Source organism: Toxotes jaculatrix, chromosome 8 (genome assembly GCF_017976425.1).
Source record: "Toxotes jaculatrix isolate fToxJac2 chromosome 8, fToxJac2.pri, whole genome shotgun sequence".
Lineage (NCBI taxonomy): Eukaryota > Metazoa > Chordata > Actinopteri > Toxotidae > Toxotes > Toxotes jaculatrix.
The window spans coordinates 3291571-3318601 of record NC_054401.1 but is presented as its reverse complement, the minus strand read 5'-3'; the positions used below and the strand labels follow the sequence as shown (position 1 = coordinate 3318601).

The following is a 27031-nucleotide window of genomic DNA, read 5'->3' as shown; positions in this document are numbered from 1 at the left end:
ATTAAGCAGATTGTTTGGTGGGGAATGAAGATGCCTGTAAGTTAAAAACTGTCCTGCTTTTATTTTACTCAGCACAGTAACATACATTTTTGTTTTGTATAACAAAAGCTTTAATTTGATATTTAAGAATCCATCTTCCTCTAATCATGTTAACCACACAGTTGGTCATTTTAACTGTGATTTAGTGACCAATTACCAGACAAGAATGACACTGTGAATTAACTATCAAACCTAAACCAAAGATATTTTACTGTGCCGAAGGGGTGAAGGGCTTTCACCTCATACTTAGTCACTGCTCTGTGACTTTCATTAACCCTGTCGTGACTCACTTTTCCAGCTGTGGTTAGGAAAAGTGTGTTGGCCACTGAGAAGCTGGACTGCAGATGTAAAAGCCGTAGAAGCTAAAGATTAAAAAACAGTAAAAATAATATTAATTCTACTTCTTTCAACCTTGATATTTAAAAAACAAAAACACATAAATAAATTTTGAATAATTCATTATTGGTGTCACCATCTTGGACATGAGCCCTGGTTAACGGGATGAAAGAGAGTAATCTGGTATCTGGTCGCTCACGAACAGTATAAAAGAATGAAACTGTGTTACAGCAGAAAGTTCTGAATTTCCCAAACCTTCTCTCTTTCTCTTCTTCTACTTCTCTTTCCTTGTTTTTTTTTTTCCCCTCCGAATCAGAGATTAGTGTGTAATTACATGGGAGATCAGCAAAAAAAAGGGGGGAAAAAGGGGAGTGTGTATATTTTAACAAGGCGGTGGAGGAGGAGTGGCGACGGGGGAGGAGGTGGCGCAGCCCCCGTCACGGGCCGACTGATTGTCTGCTTTTAATCCTCGACCTCATTATCACCTCCAGGTCCGGCAGTGGCAGTAAATGAATCTATCTGCCGAGTGTCAAATCTTCACACCTTCGCCCTGGTAATCACCCCAAGGTGCAAATACAGAAGATGGATAGAATGAGAGAGATGAAGGGAGGGAGAGAGCGTATGACCCCTGCATTTCATCAACAAAATCCCCTCTTTTCATAATTAAGAAAAGCTACATGATGTTGTTTGGTGGGTAATTAAAGCTGATTAAATATTCAGTTTCTTTAAGGTCAAACTGTGACAAAATGTACAGATTTGATGCATAAGAGACGTAAAGAGCTTTTACTGCTGTCAGATTAAAATCCAATGATTCAGTATCTGACAGGTTTCATGTTCATCTATGTTTATTTTTGACCAATGGCAAAGGCAGGGTTAAAAACATATACAGGTACATGAGAATGATAAAAATAAATAGTAGTAAGTGATTTCTATTTTTTTTATATATTAAGATAACTGTATAATGCTGACAGAATCAGATCTGCCTATGAAATACTTGAATAAAATACTCTAATTGACGTTTAATGATATTCAAGTCTGAAAATCTGAAATACTGAAAAATGGGCCATCTCAATTAGAAGGTACAAAACATCCGATTAAATTAAGCAGGTACGGCAATAATTAGTTACATTTCACCTCTGGTTGCCTGGTAACTGTTAATAGCTGTTAATTGAGAAATTGGTTTGGTGTCACAACTGTAATATTACTGTGTAATATGACATGTACAGTTGCTGTATTTGTTAAGAAAGTTCACAAAGGGAAAACATAATTTTTTTTTTTTTTTCCATTTTATTTTCACTTGCATTTAATGGAAAACTTTTTTTTTTTTTTAACGTTATTCATCTGACTTGTGTTCATGTTTTGCAGATGGTCAGATTTAACATGTTTTTCTGATTTAAGAGCCACAAATTGGGTAAAAATGTTTGAAAAGTGGTTTTATTGTTTTTATCAGCATTGATTTTGTTGTAATGTTTATGGGCCTGTTTTCTGCCCCTGTGGAAAAACTCCTGCTCTGTTACAGAAAGCTTCCGGTTCATTGCAGTGCTGAGTGAGTTTCATGACGTTTAAACCTTTTTAAAAACTTATCAAAAACATTGCAGTCGCTCTATAATCTCTTCATCCATTCAATGGGCTTATTGCAGACTTGTTACGAGTGAAATAAAATATTCCCCCTGAGACAAGCTGCACTTTGCTTCCATTGTCACCAAAGTTTTTGAGAAAGAGCTTCCGGCTACAGGAAAATGACTCTGTGATAAGTTGCAATATACTTCCAATGGACACAAGCCCTTTGGACAAATCCAACAAAATCTATGCTACCTTGAAAAACTATAATCATGCATTATTGAATTGGCAAGGATAGTGTGTAATAGAGAGATCCTAAACCCATTCCCCCTCCTGAATTATTAATTGAATTCAAATAACAGACAGAATAATTTTCTTAAAATATCTCAATCATTTTTCACAAAGGCTTAAAATGGGGTAAAACAACAGAGATGCAGTCTGTGTGTCCTGTGTGTGGACGAAGAAAGTGACTGAATCAGAGTCTAAAAAGCCACAGTGAAAAAGGAAAATTGGTTATCAGCACGTTGGAGAGGTTACAGGACAATAACTACCCAACACTCTCTTTGTTGAATCAGGAAATTCAGAGATTATAACGTTACCGTCTCGCCTGCTTGCTGGCATTTCTCCAACACGGTGGCACATCCCTCGTAACCATTGGTAACCATTACATGACAGGTCTGTGTTTATGCGAAAACCCCCTTCACTTCCGACTGAACCATTTCACCGTTCAAGCAATGAGCTGCAGAAGGATAGTTGGCTAAATGTTGTACTAAGTACAGGGTAAAATATGATAATGAGTACAAATGGGATTATTAGGAGGCTGTGTGTCATCAGTCTGACTGATCCATGATGTCAAACTAGCCAAGCAAATTCAATTAGGCTTGCAATTACTCCCTGGCGCTAGTGGAGACGTATTGGAGACGTTAAATATTGATGGAAACATAGATGCCACATTTGTTCTTCTCCAAAGGTGAACGCATCTCCGCAAGGCAATCACAAATGCTAAATATGAAGCCAGTCCATTCGTCATCCTGAGCTCCAGAGCATCTACGCTACCGGTCAAATGTTTCAGAAAACCCCCATGTTTCCAGTTCTTATTGAAATTTAAGCCAGTCCAGTGAATGAAGGTAATCTGTAAAATATGAATTTCATAAGAAACAGGCAGCATCAAACACAAACATTTGTGCTGTGTCTTGTTTGCAGTTCTCTGTGTCCTGTCAGCAGTTACACAGACAAGGTGGCCTATGGGGAAAATGCTTTTTGGGCCACAGGGGATTTTCTCACTGCAATTCTGTGGGTGGCCACTGGGATAAACTGGCAGCAAGGTCGTTCTATAAATACATCCACGGCAGACTGCGGTGGTCTTTCCTAAGTCTTTGCTGCTCATCCTTTTGGGTTCATACATTAGTATTTCAATACTGACAATACAGCAAACAAACCTACCTGCTGTTAAACTTCTCAGGATGCTTCTCCCTCATTACGTGGAAGCGATGTGCAATGGAGGCATCCTGGAAGAGAAAGATCAAATCTTCATTACAGGTGCTGCAAATGTACTTTTACTTTTATGTACCCACAGCAGACATAAGATTATTTACACGCAAATAATGCTTTTACATCCAAGACAGTCTCTTCCTCATTAACTCTTCCAACCAACTTCTCAAACGATGCACTTACACCTTGTGTGTCCCTTGCATATATCTGTCTATAAAATGAAAGGAGCTGTGTGCAGGAGGTGGCAGCGGGTTTGAGCCTGGGATGGAGAGGTATTGACAGAAACCCTGATGAACAGCACGCTGCCTCCGCACAGGCTAATTAATTAAACACACATTGTGAGTAATCACAGCTCCCAACTAACCTACAGGATGCTGCCGACACCCTGGCAACCGCGTTGTTGTCTCTCTCCCTTCCTCCACCTCTCCTCTCTCTCTCTTTCATTATACAGCACTCTCGACCTCTCTCTCTCACCCAGTCTGATTTTCACCATCTCTCTCTCCCCCCCTCTCTCTGTCTGTCTGTGACCTGGGGCAAAAACTACAGCCACACTGGAGTTCTTGGTGTTAAGGCGATACAGCTCATGCTACATATGTTAGTGTGGTGTGACTGACAGAGACACTTCGCCAGTATATTAACACCATCTCAGTCTGGTAAGACTGTTATCTAGTATTTAAGTGTGAACTTATAGAATCAGGTGTATTTATAGTAAACCTGCATGATGTAGTTTGCTAGTAGACAGAAAATTCCTTCAAAATGAGATGGGGAATTATTTGAAGGTATAAATGTACACATGCCGCATGGAGGGGGTCTGGTTTGGAGCCAGACTCACAAAGATATTTTAGACTGGTTGGTCGTAGTAGGCCTAGTCATAATTTGTGGTTTGCTAATAATGTTGTGGAGTGAACAGCAGAAGGACAAACCCAGGCTCCATTAAGAGGCCACAGCATCTCAGCCCTGCCACAGGTCTGCTCTGCAATGAGATTATGTGCTACTGGGACATTTTTATATTGTTACACGCTTTGCAAAATTTTTCTAGACAAACATTGCTCGATCAGCCATGTTTTCAGGTAAAAGAAATTCCATTCATCCTGAAGTATTCCCACTTAAAGGCAAACTCAAGAATTACACAGCTTTGTGCAAAGGAAAAATTCAGGTGTTTGTGAAATCTGTGAACTATAACAATTATTTTTAAAGTGATTCTTCTGAGCAGTTTTTTTTCCGTATTTGGTGACAGTAGAGACAGCGAATGTGGGAAAGAGAGAGGGGAAACAGTCCAGCTGAGTCCAACCACTCAGCTGTCAGTTTACCAGTCTTTATATATCTGTATCATCTGGTTTAATAAAAGTGATTTCTGTTCAGTTGGGTTAACTTCATTAACTGTTCAGAGTAAATCAAATCAGGTTTCTCTGCAAAACCTGACGACGACCTTTTTGTTGTAATAAACTGCACAAGTACACAAAAATTATGTCTGCATAGTAACTTGTAAATGATAGATTTTAAACAAGGTGTTTAATAAAAATAGTTTAATATAAATTCACATTCAAACTGAATATATATATACAACATCACTTATGTCATGAAGTATGCAGATGATCTCATCAACAGAATAAAAAGTCTCAAGTAATAAACTATGCAGGGACTATGCTAAAAATTTTACACTAAAATTCCCTTTAATTTCCACTTCTAAGTCAGTGTCAGCAGAAAAAATGCTGGCAGGGCCTTTGTGAAAAAAGACCAAACTCTGACAGACACAGCAAAGTTGTCCGGCTCTGAAAACATCTCAAGAAAGAGTCAGAGAAAGTTGATGTAAACTTTTTGGGCTTGTTCCTCTCCTCCCTCCACTGAAGCAATCTGTTTTGACCCGCTCCATTTTGAGTGGCACTATTGAAACAGCACCTACGGGGAGGACCCCCTGCTAGCTCTCTGTACAGAAATTTAGGAGAAGCAAAAAGAGAAAAATCAATGGAGCTTCTCTTGATGTCTCTTCAAGACGCTGTAAGCAGAGGACCAAAAGAATTCTTCAAGATCCCCGCAGACTCGCCTCACGCTTCCAACACGAGCCAGAAAGGTGAGATGATGGATGTATCTAAGAGATTGTAACTTGATTTTCTTACAAACAGGACAATAGCTGCAAACAAGAGAGCAAAAGCGAGGAAAGGTTGTCTCCCCTTTGGTTTGGGGTCTATTATCTGAGATCAGGTACAAGTGGAGCAGCGGCTTTGCAACAGTAAACAGCGATTTCAAGCAACGGAGAGTGGATATAGCATTTAGTTATTCCACACTGATGCATCGTGTGTTTGCTTTATGTGGTAAAAACCTTACAAATAAACCAGCCTAACACTGCCGAATAGCTGAAATCAATATCAAAAACATAGAATATTAATTATTAATGTTTATATTTTATGATTTTTTTTTTACATTTATATGAAAACGTGACATATGAAATTATAAAAATAATGACCTTCAGTCCATGCATAAACACAAAAACTTTTTTTTTTTTTACCTCATTTCAGTTTGAGAGCTTGTTGCTTTTGGCCAATCAAGCTCAAGCAAATGGATCTGGATCTTTCAAGCAAATTACACGATCTTCAGCAGCAGATGGAGTATGTTCAGATGTCATATAATAGTAAATGTTTACTTTTTTTTTTTACTTTCGTTGGCGAGTTTCAGGTTCATTCTAGGGAACAACTCTCTGCTGATGCGGCACGCCTAAAGCTTCAAAACAGCTGCTAAAGGGACCTTGTGGTGAGTCTCAAAATTGCAGTTTTTAGGCAAACATGGCTGATAAGCCCACAAAGTGCTCAGAAAGTATTTATATTTCTTGAATTTTTTTCCTCCTACACATGTACTTTAAAAACACCATCAAGGCCTGACTGAGTATTTAAAATCCAAACCATAAAACCTGAATATTACGGGACCTGTCAGTGACACCATCAACACACGCCGGACAGATTTACATCTCCAGGCCTTGACCCCCTTGCGGCAGTGGGACATCTTCAGCTCACTCACTCTCTCTCTCCCCCCCTAGCTGCCCTCAAATAATTACCAATGTAAAAATCTGGCACCCAAATTAATACAGGACATGTGTAATGTCCTCTCATAGCTCAAAGTTTAGTCCAATTATGAGTGGGCCCCAGCGGTTTGATGTGCCTTTCACTACGGGGGAGAGTAATGGCTTTGACAGGAGCGCCAGGGTCATTAGGGCGACTGACTGCATTATGGTAGTGGAGCGTGCTCAGTGATTAGTTCTGTCTCTCACCCCTGGCCCTGATTGAGATCATTACACTTCACGTCACTTCCACATCCTCCCAAAGGGATGGCGCCATTAATTCTCAGTCCAAATGGGCTGTGGCAGATGGTTAGGTTAGAAGAATTTACAAGGAAAAAAAAAAAAAGATTAAAAGATGGCCCCCCTTTTTTTTTTTACCTGGGCCGTGGGATTGAAATTCTTTGGAAAATGAAGTTTTACGGTAAATTTTTCAGTTTGTCACTTACGATTTGAGTCTGAGAGGTATCAGAGAAATCAGACAAATACAAATTTGAAAAAAGACTTGAACCTCTCTTTAGATTCTTTCAGATTCAACATGTCATGTTGGTGGTGACACCCATCGTCCGTGGTCGCTGCTACTGCTGATCTTTTGATTTCGACAGTGTCATTACAGAAACAATCTACTCTCCATCTGCATAATCTCTGAGGTAATTATTAGCTTGACTTGTCGCATAATCTTTATTGTAATTTTCCTTTCATTCAACGGAAAGAAAAAAATTTGATGCGAACAAAATATTATATCACACTCAAATCCATAGAGAGCTCAAAGTCTTCTTAATCCGCCACAAACAACTTCATTTGTCATCATCACGCCTGCTGGGCACTAATCCCACTAACAGCAAAAACAACAGGGGTTATAATGACTTTATGAACCAGCGAGGCCAAGGCTGTTTTCTTTTAATGCTCTTATATAAGTTTGTTTTAGCAACAAGGAATCAACCGGTTCGTTTAAAGCATAAAACATTACTGTTATTATTGGGGCAGTTTAGTTTTGATTAGCAGCACGTGTTGAAAAGTTTTTAAACCAGAGACTGGGGACGTGTTGAAAGCCACAACATCTGGCACAAACATTTGCCTCCTGAGGCAACAGCACTGATATGTAGCTTTTCCAAAATGGGAACTGCCTCAAAAATCCGAGACTTTTCTGACATGGTGATAATCAGACACATCATCTTTACGTCCGGATTATTGTGATTCACTCTGTTACTGCTCAGATCGACACCCATCTTCTGTCTGCTTTTCCAAAACCCATGGGTCACAGCAGTCCATCACTTAAAGTTACTCTGTGGAGTTTTCTCATAAACAAACAAATCTGATGTTTGCATGTTCACCAAAGTTTGTGTGTTTCCCTAAGGCCCCTCAGTTGTGCTGCATATATTTGCTTCCACACAAAGCACCGGCTAAGCCAACATTTAAAATTATATTTAAACCAGCATAGTTTACATTGGGGGACAATGGGGACTCATTCATAAAAACACTGTTCCATAGCACTGCTAGTGGTCAAAGACTTCATGGGGCACCTTTAACGCTGGATGCTTTTATTTTCTAAATGTATAGTTTAGTGTCAGACTTGACCCATTTGTGGTGTCACCACAAGACCAGGTACACGTCTTAGCCATATCATGTTTTAATTATATTCCCCACAGTGTAACAATGTGTAAGCCTCTCTTTTACTTTAACTCATGCCTTGTCTTCACTCTGCCAGCATCATAAAGTTGTAGGAGAAAACAGAAGCAGCACTGAGCTCTTCTTTTTTTTTTTTTTTTTTTACAAGCATTTTGAAACCCGATCAATTCATGTTTTTAAAACGATTTGTAACTTTCGTGAACAGCATTCTTCAAAAACAGCTTTACTAAATCTACATTAAACGTGTTGTTTGAATCAAAAGATCAGGTAACTTGTTATATGGACTTTTTTGACATTTATACCTGGAAGTTAAAGATGAATGTGCAGAGATTTATTTCGTACTCTAAGCACTTCCCCCTGTACACATCACCATATGCTCATCACTGCAGACAGATTACAGTCGTTGTTGTCCTCTATCACAATGTTAACAAGACCTGTCCTCTAATATCCTCTAACATCATCATTAGGGGCCCAGGCTGGAGGTGTTATTCAACTAACATTTGTAAGGCCATGCATCACTTATGTCCCTGCCACAGTCCGTATGAGTCTCACAACACAGAGTGGCTCCCTCCTCTGCCACCTGCAAATGTCAATTACCATATTTCCCCCTGACATTTATCAGTAATGGCTAACATGAGCTACGTGAAATCAGTGTCATTATGGTGGAGATGGACGTTGGGTGGGTGTGGGTGGGGTGGGTTTGCTGATGGGCGCGTAACACCGTGCAGACACAAAACAAGGCTTGTTTATTGATCAGACAGTTGAGGCTTGAGCACATCTCAATAAAGGCCTAACCAGAATGTGATCAAAACAAATAAATTGATTAGGTGGTTACAGCAGGTGCTGCGTTTTGTTTGTCTGGTCTTTTTTTTTTTTTTCCTTAGTTCAAGCTGGTAACAACAGACCCGAGAATGACTGACAGGGGGAATTTCATTTTCAGTATTTTCAAGTCTACTCTGCAGTGGATTGTGGATTTTAAACTCAATGTCACAAACAATGACCGAAAATGATTTTTACATATAGTATAATTCCGGCTTATGAAAACTGAAAAGTGGGCACAGAGTCACAGAAAAAGGGAAAAACAAGCGGATGGATCCACTGAGCCTCACTGTGAGCGAGCAGGCCGAGACAAGTTCAAAGCAACAACAAAACGAGGACACCTCAGCAAGGTCACTGCTGCAACTCAGAAGAGGAAGGAAACTACAGTCAGTTTTTCCAAATCTTGGTTTAGCACTCTGACTATTTATAACTGCCTGTAACCGATAGCCAGTCCCAGCAGGGAGCTCCACAATGGGACAAAACAGACTGAATCACCTGTTTCTGACAAATTTTACCAGTGTATCTGGACACCGGTCGTGGCCCTTTACTCGACTTTTAAAATGACTTTTTGCTTCTTATCTATAAAGGAAGGATGCATTTTAAAAGAAAAGTCTGGGTAAAAGACGCCAAGTCCTGAACAGAGATATCTCTGAATGTTAATCCACCCACTGTTCATTCATGCCTGAATACTGACTGACGTCGGACTCACCACTCCGATGGAGAAGTAGTTGTTTATAATGCTGTAAGGCACCGGGTCCCCTCGCTCCTCCTTGTCTGTGGGTGTGACATCAATCTTCCAGCGATCCAGCATCACCTCCGTGCTGTTCTCGATGTCCCGCAGGATCTTCAGGAGGCTCTCGCCCTCGTAGCCTCAGGAAGAGAAACAGGAGACGAGTGAGACGTAAAAACGGGTCGAGGAGAGCTTGTGCCACTTGGCTGATGCCTTGACATTACTTACAATAACATGAGTGTAAACTACCACTGAGCTGATTTATTGGTTTACTGGGCTAATATTGGCTGTGTGGTGTTGATATGGAGGTTCTTACTAAATCTACAGCTACAGAAAAGAGATCTGTACAATCGGAAATATGTTTCTTTATACATTTTATTTCATTTTATTACTATTTACTTTCTGATTTTATGTAATGCTCAATTAAGTTCTTATCAAATCTTTTTAAGCTATAATATGCCAAAGATTTGGTCCCGACAATGAATAGATATTGGTTTGCTGCCTCAAAGAGAAGATGCTATAAGGTTTATAGTGCCTGTTTTGAAATGAAGGTTTAGTCTTTGTGATATTCTGGATTATATTCTGGATATTATGGATAAGAAAAAAAACCCTCCATTCTCTGGTCTGAGTTTCTCCAGTGTGAACATTTGTATTTCTTTGGGTTTTGGTTTGGACAAAACAACAGACCTGAAGACATTTTATAGAAATGAATCGATTTATTACTCCCTGAGCTTTGTCTGAATTATAATATATGATAAAATTAATAGTGGGTTACGGTGTTGTGTGTTTCTATCTATATATAATAATAAGGTAAATTGAGGCCATGTATTTCACCGCTATGTATCTATTTTCTGTCAGTACCTCCTCCCCATCGCAGACATCTTGCCAGATCATTGCCCGTGCCAAGAGGAAGTATACACACAGGGGGGTTCCTGTCCAGGTTGGCCTTATCTGGAGCAGCAGGACAAATATCACAACACGACGCGAAACACGGCCAAAAGCAAGAAAACAAACTCAGTGCAAAGACTTGCAAAGAAGGCATCAAATCCATTTTGCAACCCCACTTGTAAAAACTACAAGTCAATATGAACGTCCAGTTGTACAGTCTATTTCAAGAGACACATTTTGCCTGACGGTTATTACCTCTCTTTGTTTTGATTGATAAAAAATTGAGGCAATTTTTGAGAACCTGAACAAGTAACACGTCTTCGAGACCAAATAGAGGACGCCAGGTGATTTTTTTTTTTTTTTTTTTCCCCTCAAATGATGACTAATATGTTGTTTCTCAACTCACGTAATCATCCCATTTTACCACCCCTGAATACGCAGGCTCGGACGTAATGAAAGAGTTTATACACAAACCATAAAGGACGCTTTACCATTTCAGGCTGAACAACAAGGGTGTAGCTGGCTTTGAAAACTAATAAAAACAAATGCAATTTTACCAAAAAAAGAAATGGAGTGTTTGAGTTCTACCATGTTGTATGTAATCAGAAAGTGAAGACAATACAGGCACATATACTGTAGCACCATAGGAGTTTTGGGAGTTTGTAATCCTTGTAAAATAATTGAAAACAGCACAGGACAAAGCCAAATATCATGAAATGTGCATTATATTCTGTACCTATGAAGTCCAGGATCCAGCCCACGGTGCCGTCCCCTCCGCAGGCCAGCACTCTGAAATCAGGAACGTCTCTGAAGAAGTTCAACCTAAGACAAACACAGTTCCTTCTGTATGTTATTTTTAACTTCATGTTTTATTGTGTAATTACGCACTCACACCTTTTCATGTTTTATATGTCACACAGGCTACGTACCAAAAACTTGGCAAAGACATGGACAGTTTGTTGCACGGATGTTTTTGGAGCTTGTAAATTAAAATTGCAGTGTTACTCCTTCACACTCAAGCTTGCTCTGCATTACCATCATGGTGAAGTGCTTCCACTGCCTTTTATGCTGGTTTTGCTGTCTCATGTCAAACCTCACAAGGAATGAGCACCTTCTTTTCATTGTGCTCTAAAAGGATTATATAAAACTTCCAGATATTCTCAGGTGAATGATGTTTAATTAAAATATCTCTGCTTTTCTCAGCCTTTCTTGACACATGATGCAGGCACAGTGTGCCGATCACGAGCTTATTTTTGAGCCTACTGAAACAACACACTGCTTCACTGCAAACCCCCTCTAATCCCACAAAGTAACACATGTCGCACTGACAATTATTCATTCAGTGAGCTAGCCTGCCTGTTCAAGGGTTAATTGGATCATGACAGGCAATGTTCAGTCCAACTTCTTCCGTTCCTTCACAATAACAAAGCCCTAACTGAATGAGCCAGCCTCCGAGCCTCATATGGTGGGTAAATGATTCGCTCAATTACTCTCCAACTGGGACCACAAACCATATTAGACGCAAAACAGAGCGCCGCAAACATGAAAGGCAACTTTGGGGATGTTTAAATACCAAGAAACAAACACTTAATTTGCTGTAATTGCATTTGTGAGGCAGCTAATTGACAGCAGTGCGTGCGGCTGCCTCGGCCTGCAGTGTCCGACGGTGACCGTTCACCTCGCTAATGTGTGCTGCAGTGCGTACACTTGACAAAATATTAACAAGGTTACAGCGGGGCAAGGTCATCTGGAATGTTCTCAGCTCCAAGGAGAAGCTCTGGGTTCAGCTGCAGACAGAGGGGAGGCAGGTGATGCTTCAGGCCACGTGCACGGGGCATCGACAGAGGAGAAACAAAACAGTGGACACAAGGTCACTCCCCAAAAACTTGGAGCTGCGTTGGCACAATCTGCGACGCGAGAGCCGTGCCAGCTCCTCGCACAGACAGTCCAAACCTCGTGGAGGTTTTTGTATCCTGCGTGTGCCGCTGTGTATTTATTTTTTATAAGGCACGACGATTCCGTTTTCAGATCTAATCAAAGCCAAACAACGTGGCAGCACGGAAGCAAAGCATTCCTGTGTATTTAAGCGCCGCTGGACGCAAACAGCAAAGTGAAGGAGCCTTATGCATGTAAACGATCCATTCATTTTCTTAATCATAGATGTGAAGCATAGGAAACCTGATGCTGCCCGCACCTACAGCCCACGGTGAGCTGCTCGTCTGTATGCGTGATCACATGTGGTATGGCGTGAGTTTCACCCCTCTCTGTCCATCACTCACCTGTGTCAGCGGCTCTCCGATCACATACAGGCTTATGCATATGGAGCCGCTGTTCATCCGTGGCTACAGCATGAGGCCGTCGTCTCTAGCATTTGTTATGTGTGAACTCACCTCATTTGTGTCTGCGCTGTGTGAGAACTAAATGGAGGGTTTAATACTACAGGCCTCTCCTGCATGTGATGGTGGTTATTATATGCGAGCAACAACAGAAAACAGCTGCATGTTTGTAAACAGAAGCTCATTAGTCAATATGAGTTTTCAAAAAAAAAAAAAAAAAGGACGAATTGGGACTTTTTCTTTGTCTTTCTTTCTTTCTGTCTTTCTTTATATCAATAAGAATTAAAGGCAATTAATTATAAAAAGAAATGACAGGAACAGCTTTTAAATTCAACTTGATGTCAGCAGGAACATATTCTGCATCAAAATATTCACATTTTATGACCAATTTATAACTTTTGAACAAGATTTCTTTTTTTGGCAGTGAATTTCTTCACTGTCTTCTTATCTGTGAAGAGCTGCTGAAATTACAGACAATCACTCAACACGTCTCAGAGGATTCTCACCTCTGTGTCTGTACTGCGGTCGTCCAGGATCCATTTTTAATTCACTAACTCTCTCAAATTTGTAAACATTTTTAAGTTGTAATCTAAGCTGATCTTAAGCTGAGTGAGTTCAGAATGTCACTTTTAGCAGGTTGGTAAATTACAGGCTCATGTCACTGACATACTTCAGTAGCTATTCAGGGAGATGACCTACGTACCCTGGCATGGGTCCATTTTTGGCCAGGTTGTACACTTGTCTCGGGTTCAGAAGATACTGGAACTTTCTGTAAATCCTACAGGAGTGAGGATGGAAAGACATCACATCAGAAAACATCTCTCCACAACAACAACAAGGCAACAAACATAAACTCGCAGTGCAAACATCTGACTCAAAAATGTGGATTTACTGTCAGATTTTGTCGTACGAGTGCCGATGCCGACCGGCGTCCAATCAGACAGTGTGACAGTGCAGTGGACTGGGCAGTGGGGCGGGACATACCCAAAGTCCCCTTGAGGAGAAACCATTAGAAAGACTAATTCATTTTAATTTCAATTTCATTATATCAACTGGCTGAAGTCATATTTTGATCTCATAATTTAAACAAATGAGGGCCGGCGTAATAAGGAGTGAATGAATATGTTTCAGTAATAACCCAATTAGCCCTGGGTTAAAGAAGGGGGACCAGCCGGGGACGTGACGGTGGGGAGGGTGTCTGAGCGGAGGAGAGGGGGTGTGTATGAGCTGACAGCGGAGGCGGCCGGCACGTTAGGTAAATGTTATTGTGTTTTTATTTGACTAAGTAAGCCTAAAGCACTTGGCAGCCAGAGGCCATGCTGCTGCCTTCCCCTCTGCGGCTGAGGAGCGGGGCTTTAGAGGCCTCTTGTAGCATGTTGAGACAGATTGTGTGCTTACCTCTCTCCCTGCTTCCCCCCGCTCTTCGGATTGACAAACACTAGCAGAGGATGAGTGCCCTCTATTGTTGTGATCTGAATGGGAGATGTCAAAACAAACCGTTGGTGTTGGGAGACTGCAGGATGCTTCACAGGAATTCACTTTCAAGCCATATCCCTCAGACAGTATATACAGCACTTACAAGCTGTGCCAGTCATCTGATACATTTGCACTGCAGTTCTTCTGTTACCTGGCTGAGGCGAGGCCTGGGAGTCCACATTTAATCTTGTGTTAATTATATTATCTAATTATTAAGGGGAGAAGTGAAGAAGTCACTAGAAATGTATTTTCAATCCTTCACATCAAACTGATGTTATTTATTCCAGGGATAAGGTTGTAATTACTCTATATTTTTCTTATTCCCATGAAAACACCAAAATCAACATCGTCTGTCTCTTAATACTTTCCAGCTTTCCCTCTCTGTCTGTGGCTCTCAACCTCAAGCCCATTCATCCTTACTGAAGACACACACCTTTCCTAAAACTGCTGGGCATTGTAGTTTGTAGCAAATGTTATTCAAACAGGAGTAAATAGTGCTTTTGTTGGGGACTATTTTCAGTGGCGGATGAATACATATTAAGTACACTGATTACAATCTATAGCAGCATAACGGTGTATGAGGTCAAAGACTGCAGGAAAGTCAAAATAAAGTACCATAGCTGTGCTCATGGTGATGAAGAAACATGTCACTCACTGTGATGCAAAGTGTCACTGATTTGTTTTGGCTCAGTGGAATGAGCTGCATCACCGTTGGTTTTAGTCTGTTCATGGAACTCATTGACGTTAAGAAAACTGCAGGATATTATAAGCAAAACGTTTCACACTAACCAAATAATAATTTCATTCATCACACTTTTGCTCTGGTTTGTACCAAAATTTACCACATATTAAGTTTTTTTTTGTAGAAGATGTGATGGTACAGTAGCTGGATGCCGCTCTTCAAACTTCAGAAACCAGATAACTGTGGACAAACAGCACAGTAAAACAACCCATCTATCTCTCAGCCAGTCGATACTCTCAACCTGAAATCTCATGGTTTGTAACAGTTACTTGTCACTGCTTCCTAATCAGCACGACAGGCTGTCTCGTGTGACGTGAGGAAGGGTTTTCCAGTTTCTCTGCGCGGCGGTGAAACTGTGGATAGACAGAGCCTGCAGCGCCGGAGGCCGAACTCACAAAGCGCCACATAAACAAGCCCTGCACCAGCGGCCCCCTGTTTGAATTGCCCTTCCTGCCGTTAGTCTGCAACAACTCACCCCGTGCTCTCCCTGACACAGATGAAGCGCTTAACTCCCCCTGTCTGCTACCCCAGCAGGCCAAGGGTGAATTAATGAGCTCCCTGTCCAGGCCAGAGTGATCCATTACTTCCTGTAATTATAAATAATAATCTTGATTATTACGCTGGTTAGCCAGCAAGAGGCATAGATGGATGTGCCTGGGATATGATTCATCATATTTCTCTCCCAGCCACGCGCAGACGAGCAGTCGCCACAGACGGCGGCAGGTTTCCATCGCCAGCGTTCTGGCTGACAGATATTAGAGAGGATCAGGCCGGACTGGGCTTAGCTATATGATACTGATTACCAGCAGGGCCTGCAGAGTCCCATCACACACCCCAGAACCAACTGCAGGGGTCAATTTCAAGACGTGATTTTCAGAAATGAAAAAAGGCTCGAAGCATCAATATTCTCTTAAAATAACAGTGACGGCTGCCCATCAACAATTTGGTGCAGAGAAATACTTGACGTAGGAAACATATTTCTCCATTCCTGGCCGAATTACATCGACTCTTCGTTCATTTTAGAATTCACTTTAAAATTGTGTTGATTACATTTAAATCCCTACACGATCTGATTGGTTCAAACATTTCAGATCCTGTAACCCTTTGTTCTGCACTAACATCCCTTGGACCCGACAACTGCATCCAGGCTTGGGACAAAGGGGGATCGTGTTTTTACTGTTCAACTTCAGCGTCACATTAGCTGAGTCAGAGCAACCTTTTTATCATTTTAACTCCAATGGCTTTATGTTGTTCTTTTAATATTTTATTTCTCTGTATTTGTACATTGTATTTGAAGCACCTTGCTATAGAAATAGAGTTTACTTTCTTTCTTACTGGGCTTAACAAGTTTTGACTCATTTTACAACCAACACGTACAAAATAAATTTGTAAATTAAACTCTGAGAGATCATATTTTATAAAAATCTGATGAAACATGTCAATTTTATATACAGATTATGGAAAAACTAGCTCAATTTTTATTTTACAACAAAACAGGATTATGACGGTAAAAGCATCTCTCAGATCTAGTTTTTCTAGCTTATTATTGCTGAGATCACAGTGTGAAAAAGATTTAGCTAAAGTCTGGTTAAATTAAATTTAAACGATGGCTGTGTTTACACTGAGCACTGCGGTATGGAAATGTACAAATATACTGTAAGAAGTTTAAGCAGTAAAACTACACTGAGGTTATAGAAGACTCAGATTTGAGTGTTACCTGCAGTCCTTGGCCGTCCACCGTGACCGAGTTGGCTCTCTGCATTTTCCCTCGGCTCGACTGGCTGGACCGGGAGTCCTTCCTCAGCGTCGACTGCCTTTCCTGAGGTCAAAGGTCAAACAGTGATGTTATTTAAAGATCCATAAATTAAATTCCAAAACGGTGAATTCCACTATCAGGAAAATGTGAGTTCTATTCTTACAAGCTATGAAACAAATTTAAATCAAGCCATGGCACTTTTTTAATCTGATTACTGCTTTCCAAATAAAATGTTTGGATAATTGTAAAAGGTCAAATTTACCAGTATATGTTTCTTAAACAGATATGTATATATATTTTTTTGTTGTTGGTCGTATTTAATGTATTTATTGTTGTAACCAGGTCTATAACTACTAGAGCACAAGCTCTGTATTTTTTTCTGATTAAGTTTAGGTCAACAAATTTAGCATCTGTCCAACTGAATTATATCCTTGGCAGTGTGGAACAGCAAAGACCACTGTGCTGGAAAATAAATCACTTCATTTTATGGGACTATAGTTTCCCAATAATTCTTTAATCCAGAGAGTTACCTAATTATGTGCTAAGTATAGGGAAAGTTGTCTGAGAGTTTGTTTTGAGAATTGCTCAGTTTATATAAAACTTAATCCAAATACAAATGCACTTCCTCTGCCCATCACTGCTTTTCTGCTTCCCTTTTTGGACATGTCCAGCCACCTTCTACCACAGAAGTTTAAAATGTTACACAAGTGGATAATTTATATTTTAATGAGCAATTTCAGGTACAGCCTTTTTCCCCCCCTGAAATAGACCTATATCATTTTGGAAATAGAGCTTTGCCATTTCAGGGCTCAGTGGGGGAACACAGGCTGATGATTGCATCCGCAGATAACACAGTGTCAAACAAGGTCAGGCTCTCTCAGCCACGGGACCACTGACCAGTGAGGACTGAAGTCTTACCAGAACAATGGGGCAGATTGAGTTGGGGGGCAGGATGTGATCCTTCAGGGGTCCGCAGTCACACTCAGGTTTCACGTGGGAGGCACACTTGTTATGGAGCTGGAGGAGGTGGCGGCCGTTATTAACATCCAAACTTATGTCAATAACAGTGCACGTTTAAAGGTACATTTTCGGTTATACGCTCAGGATAGATTTGCATTACATGTGTCATTGCCTCTGTTCTATTTTCTATTAACTTGCAACCACAAACAAGTGTTTTCTGGGTGTAAATTGGTGGGATGACTTGTGAGGTATCAAAGGTGCAAAAACGAAAACCCTAAACAACAAGAAGCAGTGGGAATATAATGAGGAGGTGGCTGCCTCTCCTCGGGTGGTGGCTTACCGTGATTTGACACCACACACAGTGGAGCCCAGTCAGGCCCTGGTAACACTTAATGGTTTTGTGACACTTGTCACACTTGGTGGGGCAGTTCCCTTCCACCCAGAAATGATGCATTACCTGCGGAGAGAGGCAGAGACAGCATACAGGGAGGGAAAGAAGTGAGAAAAGAAACATGGTGCAGAAAAACAAGATATATACAAAGGCACAAGTGACACAACAATTAAAGAAAGCAAGAGGGAAAGAAAACAAGCAAGAAGGAAACACAAAAGCAAAAAAAAAAAAAAAGTGAGAAAGAAAGAGACCAGAGAAATGACACAGCCGGTATCTATGTCTTTAAACCAGGCTTATCCTGGTAATTAGCAATGCTTAGTAGCAGACTGAGTTGTTTTAATTCCATTAGAGGAAGAGAAGCCCTCGTCCTAAGCTCCGTGGAGCATCGCTGATCCAAGCGTGCCAACTGGTAAACACTTCAATTGGACGCACCTCTGTGTTTTTCTTGGACTTGACATAGGTTTTGATGCAAGACGGCGGAGCGCGAGCCACGCAGCGCTCGTGGACTGTGTACTTGCAGACTGGGAAAGAACAAAAAAAAAAAACTTTCAACTAGGAAGAGACGGAGGACAGGAAAGAAAAGAACAGATTTTTCATACAGTTACAAGTGACACACACAAGGGTTTGCATAATGTGTTTGTGTGTAGAGTTGAGTTCTCTATGGAAAAAAAGGAAAATGTAATTGGGGCTGAAACACAATAAGTGTTTATACTTTCAGATAAAATGCACTTACAACACAGGCTTTTGTGAAGTGTCTGCTGTGGACAGGTTTATTTCTCTTTTTTTTTCCTCAGCTGAAATTTGGGGTGATATTTTTTTTTTCCATCTCTGGCGTTGAATGTTTCCCATTGACATTTCTGAAAACAGCTTTTATATCATCATGGGACACTGAAACTCTAAATCCCAGGCTAACTACATGTTTATTTTAGGCTCTGGTGAATCATAGGACTCAGTTGTTTTTGTATGAATGTTATCACACGGTAACATCCATCATATCGGCACTGCAACACAAGAACAGCCAACACTGCCTGAATACTGCTGTATTGCATTATTATATGAGTCTGTACAAATCAATGCGTGTGTTGAACCCTTAATAGTAAGTGAATTACTCACATGAGCAGCAGAGTCCCTGCTTCCCCAGCCCAATTAGCATGTTGAGACACAGGTTACAGTAGGCTGGCTTGTTGAAGTGCTTCAGTCTCCACACATGCTGCCCGTCATCTTTAACATTCTGCAGAAAGAGAAACAGATCAAATGATTAACCGATCGAGTCAGTACCAATTAACTGATTGATTGCATCTATTCTATATTTTGGTGGTGGAATCATTAGATGATAATTTTGTTGATTTATTTGTCATTTAGCTTTTGATTGTATTTTTTTTGTTTGTATTTTCCTTTTTAAATTTCCAGCTGAGTCCAAATGCAGTGAAGACAGAGGACAGGTCTTTCTGTCCTCCCTGTGCAGTAATATTCATTCATAAAAAATGACATCTGGCAGAGTTTTCCCATTGAAGCTGGTCAAATGCTTCCATCTAGTGGGAAAATTGTGAACTGAAGACAGCGACACAGTTACCGACTGATGGCGCCCTCATTCGTTTGGGGATTACACAGCATCAGCAGGGACCCACATGTGTCAGGGTGTTCTCAGGAAACCACTGGGAAGTGTGTGAGATGTTATGAGATAATTTATGAATCACTGAAAATGGTTTAATAGTAATGAGGAAAGTCAGTGGATATTTACTGTCCTAGAAAAGGAAAGTAAGACAGTTCATTTCAGGTAATGAGTTATTTAGCTGACATTCAACACCTGGAATAAAGTCTATAGTACACAGGTATTAGACTTATACCTTTGTCAGTTTCGAGTCTGATAAAGACACAGTACTCTTACTGGGCACAATCAACTGGTGTCCACTCAGTCTTTCTCTCTGATATTGCCACCATGATATGTTTTCTTTCTAAGACTCTCAGCGGGCGACCAGCGTCACTTGCAAGATGTAACTGGTCTCTCTGTGGACTCACCGTCTCCAGGCCCAGCAGTACCAGCAGTGGGATGGTGGTCATGCCTCCCTGGATCCACTCCTCCAGTGATACAGTTCCGTCATGATCGTAGTCGATCTCCCGCATCATGTCCTGGAGGATCTATAAACGAAAACACATCTCACTAAAACAGCCAATACAGAATCTGTTCTGGAGCTTTTGATCTGTGTTTTTTGTTTTGAGCACTTTAAGGAAATGTTGTCATAGTTTTTTCAAAAGCTTAAAATACACAGTATCTTAAAATCACTGATTTGTGTTAATGCACCATATGTCTTTCTTACTGGTTTCAGCTCGGTCACGTCCCATTCCAGGTACTCTGCCACATGCATCATCTGGGAGATAATGTGCTCCAGCTCCTGCGGTGAGACCACAGACAGTCATTACAGGCACAAAAATACAGTATTTACCTTTCTGTATATTGCAGCCTTACAAGCTGATGTCACTAAACGTCTCTGGCGTGAATAGACTGATAAACAGCGTGTAATAGCAGGTTGGGAATGTCATTCTTCCGCACAGAAGAGTTGCATACAGGAAAACAAAGGCAGCGTGGGAAGAGCTTGCAAGCTGATGGTTTAATTACAATGGTTGCTTTTTGGGGGCCGGGGGGTGGGTGGGTGGTGGTGGTGGGGGGGTGACATTATTATCTAGTGGCAGACTGAATCACTATGATGCAGTTTGGGTTTATGCAGAGGATCAGTGAGAGTGTATGAGTGGAGATCAAGAGTTCACACATTTAAAAAATGACTAAATGTTTTGTGCTTGCTCTCAGACCTGGAGTACTGCACTGAACTGATACCTCTGCCTTTGTATGCTCTCTTCTCTCTGTCCTTTCTTCTCTACTCCATCTCTTTTTTCTCCCTCTCACAGCCAATAACGGGAGGGAGATGACTAATAATTGGATACTTTACAAACCCCCGCCCACCCCACCCTTGCCCTCTTGCCCCCACACTCCCTCCTACGCTTTTTCTTTACATGTACACATAAACACTGGTGCTCTTTCATTCATAAACACACCCATGCCCCACATGCTTCCTCTTCCTGGTTTTCTCTCTTTTATTTATATTATTTATATTCACATACTTGGACCATATGTTGAAGTGTTACACTGAATGTATGTTTTGTATTATTTAGTCATAAATAGATAAACAGAGATTCACTTCACAGTGTTAGCAGATTAACTGATAATGAATTGTTGGTTGACAGGAGAATGCCTCCAATACTTTGTTTCTCTCCTTGTTTTGGTGCTGATTTTAATATCGGTGCCTAAAAAGATCAACAAAAAAAAACTTTAAAACCACTGACGAAACACTGGCACATCGGGGAATGTGATCAGTTCAAACTTATTTGACTAATTTTAAAGTATTATAACTGTAAGAGTTAAAATTTAAAAAAAAATGTGCTAATAAATAAACATCTAGAGGAGAAATAATTTTTACCGAGCTGTCCAAAGATCCATTTCCATCCGTGTCATAGAGACGAAACATGACTGTGGAGACAAAAACAAAACAAAAACATGAGTGTTCAGTAATAAGACCCTGTACTCTCCCACCTCAACCTGTGAGGTGAACATTTGAAGTTATTGGCAGGAGAAGCAGCAGCACTCACTGCTCCATAACACCACTTTTTTTTCTTCTGTGTGAATGTCACTGTGCACTTCGCTGGATGCAAACACAAAGCGAAACCCGTATCTCTGTAGTTCTAAGCATCTCAATGCTGCAACTTTAACCGCTCCCCCAAATACCACTCAAAAACGTCACCATGGAAACATACAGCTCCCACATCACAGCTGTGATTGGCTGTTCCTGAACGTCGTGTCAATAACAGACCATAACAGAGTCGTGACAACAACAGCATGACCTGGCTGCAGATCACTTCCATCACTCTACACATCAGAGCCCCACCCCCTCCTCTACCTCCACCCCGGCCTCCGAGTGAGTGTGGCCGAGGTGCAGCAGAGGGTGGCTGCTGACATCATCATAAGGAGCTGACGTCAGATGGCGGTTTGTCAGGCCACTAACGAGGAGCTAATTGCCAGTTTCCTGACAGACTGTGACCTTTTAAGGCAAAGGGAGGGGGGAAGTGACGCTGGCGTCTGGCGCTGGGCGGAGGACGATGGTGCTATAAGAAGGTGATTGTGGTGACCCACAGAGGCACCAAAAAGGCAATAAAGTGCAAACGATGATGAGGATTGTTGTTAACTTCTGTCTGCAGTACAAATTAGTTGGGCAGAACAAAGTCTATGTGAAAGAGGAGCAATGCATAAGATACAAGACACACACTTGTCTTTGCAGAGATAAAGATCTTTTCTCATTAATTTAAATAAGACTCAAACTAGTTCCAGTCAAAAACAGTAGCTTCCTATTTTGACAGTCATACACAAGATGTTTTCACAATAGTGTGAAAATCATGTCCATGGATATTCAGAGTCTGATTTTAGACTTTAAGGCTGATGTCTTTGTTGGGGTTAAATTAAGTTGTAAACAAACAACAAAAACAAATGTGTGCATAAGCGAAACTTGGTTGTTCAAGTTCAAGAAAATACTCAAGGAGGAGGAATTACAGTATTTCACTGTATTTTCAGTTGTTTTCTCTTTTTAAGATAAAGAACTATCGTCGGCTGAATCTGGAACTGAACATCTTGCTGAGACATGTCTTCTTTTGCAGACAGCTGTGATGAATTGTCAGAACTTGCTCGTTTCAGACTGTGACCAAAGAAAAAAAAAACATCAGCACAGAAATGGCTCAAACAAGCTGCACTGAAATCTTCTGAGCTGTTCTCAAACAGACCAGCAGATGGACCCATTCACTGCAGAAATGACGTGAGTGTGGACCAAAGAGGAGGAGAGAGACACGGATGCAGGGAGAGAGAGCGCTCAAAAAGACATCATCCATAGTTAAATCCATGAAGCTGAATTATTTAGTCATCCCTGCGCTTAATGAGCAAAGCTCTACTCAATAATTCAGCAGCTGGATAAGAACTACAGCAACACTGAAAAAAACAGTCCGATGTCCAATTAAGCAGCGTAACCTTGTGAATAAATAATGTGATAAATGCAGTTAAGAGACGTGGGAAGACATGTCAATAAACACAAGGCATGAAACAACCCACTGAAGACGCTTCATGAGACCGACAAAGACAATTTCCAAAGAAAAACGAGATAAGGCAGAAACAGAGTAGAAACAGTCAAACTGAATTTAATTTGATAATAAATTAAGACTCCAGAGAGAGAGAGAGAGAGAGAGAGAGAGAGAGAGAGAAAGAAAGAAAGAAAGAAAGAGAGATAACCTCTGAGACCAGAAAACATGAAGGATAACAACTTTGGTTGTAAGAGCTTGTTCCAGTTATTATTTATTTTTACCAGGGGGACACACAGCAAGAAAGAAAGAGTTTGATTGAATGTGATTGTTAATCACCAAACACACCAGAGAAAACTCTGAATCACTCCAATAAAACGCAGAGACAAAAAAAAAAAAAAAAAAAAGAGACAGAGAGAGAAAGACACACAAAGAACAAGATACCCAGGAAATATTTGGATGGCAAATAAATGTTAACACAACAAATCAACACTGAAGACTCCTATATTCTATCCCATCTGTTGCCTTGCTTATATTACACCACATATCTGTCTGTGTTGGTTGAAAAATCAAGACGCCGTATAATCAAGGTTCTGTGCCTGTTCGAGTTACGGTTATCATGTCATGTTAACCTCGCAGCCAGGATTTTATTTGGACCGGCATTTAGGAAAAAAATGGCCACAGAAACAATCTCACGGGTTGAGTTAAATCTCAGTGGGAACAATTCTTCAGACTACAACCACAAGCGGAAAACTGAGATTAACACTGAAATTAATATGCAGAAATGATTCATTGATTTTTCAGTAATTTCTGTCCTTTCATTGCTCTCTACCTGTCAAAGAACCAATCTGTGCTCCAAACGTTTCTTCATGTTACAAAGAAGAAATTTTCACAGGAGCATTTTCCAGTGTTGTGAGTCTTTGGCAGATATAATTCACAGGTACGGACTTTTTTGGACTCAGCACCTGGAAAAATTTTATGTTTTGTCACACTGGTTGTTTCATTCATTTGTGGCCACATCTAAAGTGTAAAAGTATAAAATGTTTAAGTATAAAATGATGTGGTTATTCAGCAGTCAGGTCTTACAATGTTCCATTTCACCACAACGTGCATTCGTTTCTGATTTGCTGGCAGTTGTTGGTGACAGTTAAAACTGTATAACAGGAGGCATCACACAAAGATCCAGTCAACAGCTGAGCTACTGTTCTAAATTTTTTTTTAAATTTGTCACTTACGTCCTTAGTGTGACTTGATGCTGCATTTTTCCACAATGCAGCAGAGCAAGAATTCATGATATTAGCTTTGTCATTTCTCAGCTTTTGTCCTTTTCAGTCTGACCTTATGTAGCCTGAAAAACTGCTTTCCATCCACTGAGGTTTAACTCAACCTGTGACACTACTTCTGCTCTTTGTAGCTCAGTTGTCTGGCTTGTGTATTTTTTATTCATATTTGTGTACTCATGGTCTGCACATTACTGTACTGATGCTTGCTGCATATTAATAGAAGACCCAAACAGTCATGTGACATGGGGTGACACTCACACTCAAGCTTGTCCTCAGGACGCCCGCCCTCCAGCAACGACAGGTAACACACGATGTCCTTCAGCTGCACCGCATCCAGAGGCCTGGGCAGCGCGGGCGTCTTCAGAGGGGTCGAGGTGCCTTTGATCAGCTTCAACCCTGTAGGGAGACGCAGATGAAAGGTTAAAACGTCCTCCACAATGCCTCTAAAGTTAGCCCAACAGCCTGCTGGGTTAGGATGCCTGACATTTGTCGTACAGTCGAATTGATCAATAGTGGGTGGTGTCCGCTTCAACAAAAAGGCAAACAGACAGATAGTCCAGTTTTAGCCTCATCAAAGGTTTGCTTTGTTTTGGGGGCAGGGCTGTGTTCTTGCAGGTGATGTTATCTCATTGTTTTTAAAAGTAAAAGGCACAATACTGTGTTTTCTGAAAACTTAGATGTGTCCAACTTAGTGCTTAATAATACTGTATCTATAAGTTTGGGTAAAGATCAAGTTTATTGATGACATGGTGCAGTCGTGTACAGGAGAAGAGGGAACTTAAGATTCAGTCTTCACATATGGTCATGTGTTCATAACGACGGTACATCCTCAGCTGTTGCTCATTCAGGCCTCACGAGCAAAGACCACACATCATTTCTGAGTCGGCAAGAAACTTTGTCCATCAGATTTGTTGCAGCTATTGATAAGCTGCTACGCATCTCTGTCAGTGAACGTCTCACAGTTTGACGGGCTGGGTGACTGTTCCTCAGATATTATTACATACGTCTGATCTTGTTTTCAGGCCTTGCATCAGCAATTCAGTTCAGGACAAACTTATATCAGAAGTTAGCTGTTTTTAATCAGGTGGACAGAAGGAAGCCTCAGTGCGTCATTTTAATATCAGTCATTACCACATGAGAATGAGATGTTAGCATAAATCCTGTAAACAAACAAGACTATTGCCAAGACAACTGGCAGCTTCGACACTACAATTTACATTGTGTTCCACCGGGCTGGGCTTGGCAGGAAATCTACGAGACTGGTTGATGGCACAAAACAGAAAGAGGATGCTGTTTTTACACAGCAATAAAGTGAAGCGCTAAAAGTTTCTGGAAATTACAGAGTAAAGCGGCTCAGCTTAAAAAAAATCGACAAGAACATGTAAATGAAGAAATACTGTGAGGACAGAGAATCAGTGACAAAGCGGCTGCGCTACAGCAACAAAAGCCCCAACGGTTTCAAAAAATGTATCAGTAACTACAAACCATGCTGTGTTCATAATTCAAGGGTTTGTTGGGGTAAAGGTTTCATTTCTACACTTACCAGTGACTTTGGGTTTGTCAGAACATGAGGGACTGGGTTTGGCTGCCTTGTTGCTAAACGACATGAAGAGGTGTTGACAGAACTCTTCAGGGAGCTCGCTCTCCAGGAACGTCTGCATGAAGACCTTAAAGCCCTCAAAGTCAATCTCCTAAAAACCAAGGCAGGAACAGAACATGTTGTTTGTCATGGTGAGCTGCAGTGATTGCCTGGAGGGCGAGAAAATACAGATGATTTTCAGTACGGAGAGAGTGTGTTGGTATGCTTCACCTTTTGGGGGAAAAAATCTGTGATCATTTCCAAAATGTTTCAGAATTCATGTTGCAGATTGCTGCACTCAGAAAGATGCCTAAAGTGCTGTGGGCGGCGAAGATCTATTTTAGAGTAGTTTCAGTAGTTTCTGCAGCTTGTTTCTTTGCAAGCAGTGCAAGTGATGTGGTCTTTATTCCTGTCCAAGTTTCTAACATTTACAGCTTCATCTATCCTTTCAGGTGTTTGGTTGCTTGATGGATACGAAAGTGGTTCTGTGTGTTGCCACATTTTGCTTGTGAACATTTTGAGTAACACATTTTAGGTGAGTAATATCTCACTGTCAGTGGCTGCATGCCCTCTAGAAATTCCTTTAATTCTGTTTCTAACTAAAAGTGATATATGTATTTTTTTTTTATTGCTCTACTGCAGGTTGAGAGTTTAGTTACTCGGTGATGAACTATGTGAGCACTCAGCAAAACACACCAACAATAAATTAGAGAGGGGAGGAGACAGCAGTTACCTGGCTGAGGATTTCTTGCTTCTACAACCCGCAGCATTTCAGAAGGAAAGAAACCCGACAAGTTCAAAGATGCATCACAGTTACCACATCCAAAATGTGTATAATGTCCATGTTACACATGT

The 27031-nt window shown here is 40.8% G+C and overlaps 1 protein-coding gene across 6 annotated transcripts in view; it reads right to left on the bottom strand.

The window, feature by feature from the left end:
* The window catches only part of dgkb (diacylglycerol kinase, beta), a 47964-nt gene that overhangs the window by 16029 nt on the left and 4904 nt on the right, over nucleotides 1-27031 (bottom strand). The window contains exons 3-19 of one of the 6 annotated variants that reach the window (XM_041044472.1): nucleotides 26910-26930; nucleotides 26135-26288; nucleotides 24856-24993; nucleotides 21676-21725; nucleotides 20521-20595; nucleotides 20222-20341; nucleotides 19316-19433; nucleotides 18635-18723; nucleotides 18152-18268; nucleotides 17734-17868; nucleotides 16813-16914; nucleotides 14276-14349; nucleotides 13581-13655; nucleotides 11278-11363; nucleotides 10515-10604; nucleotides 9633-9793; nucleotides 3379-3443 (exon numbers count right to left, since the gene is read on the bottom strand). In XM_041044472.1, the coding sequence (XP_040900406.1) occupies nucleotides 3379-3443; nucleotides 9633-9793; nucleotides 10515-10604; nucleotides 11278-11363; nucleotides 13581-13655; nucleotides 14276-14349; nucleotides 16813-16914; nucleotides 17734-17868; nucleotides 18152-18268; nucleotides 18635-18723; nucleotides 19316-19433; nucleotides 20222-20341; nucleotides 20521-20595; nucleotides 21676-21725; nucleotides 24856-24993; nucleotides 26135-26288; nucleotides 26910-26930 (1670 nt within the window). The remainder of the gene's footprint in view (nucleotides 1-3378; nucleotides 3444-9632; nucleotides 9794-10514; nucleotides 10605-11277; nucleotides 11364-13580; nucleotides 13656-14275; nucleotides 14350-16812; nucleotides 16915-17733; nucleotides 17869-18151; nucleotides 18269-18634; nucleotides 18724-19315; nucleotides 19434-20221; nucleotides 20342-20520; nucleotides 20596-21675; nucleotides 21726-24855; nucleotides 24994-26134; nucleotides 26289-26909; nucleotides 26931-27031) is intronic. The other 5 variants (XM_041044475.1, XM_041044477.1, XM_041044474.1 and 2 more) reach the window with 5 other exon arrangements.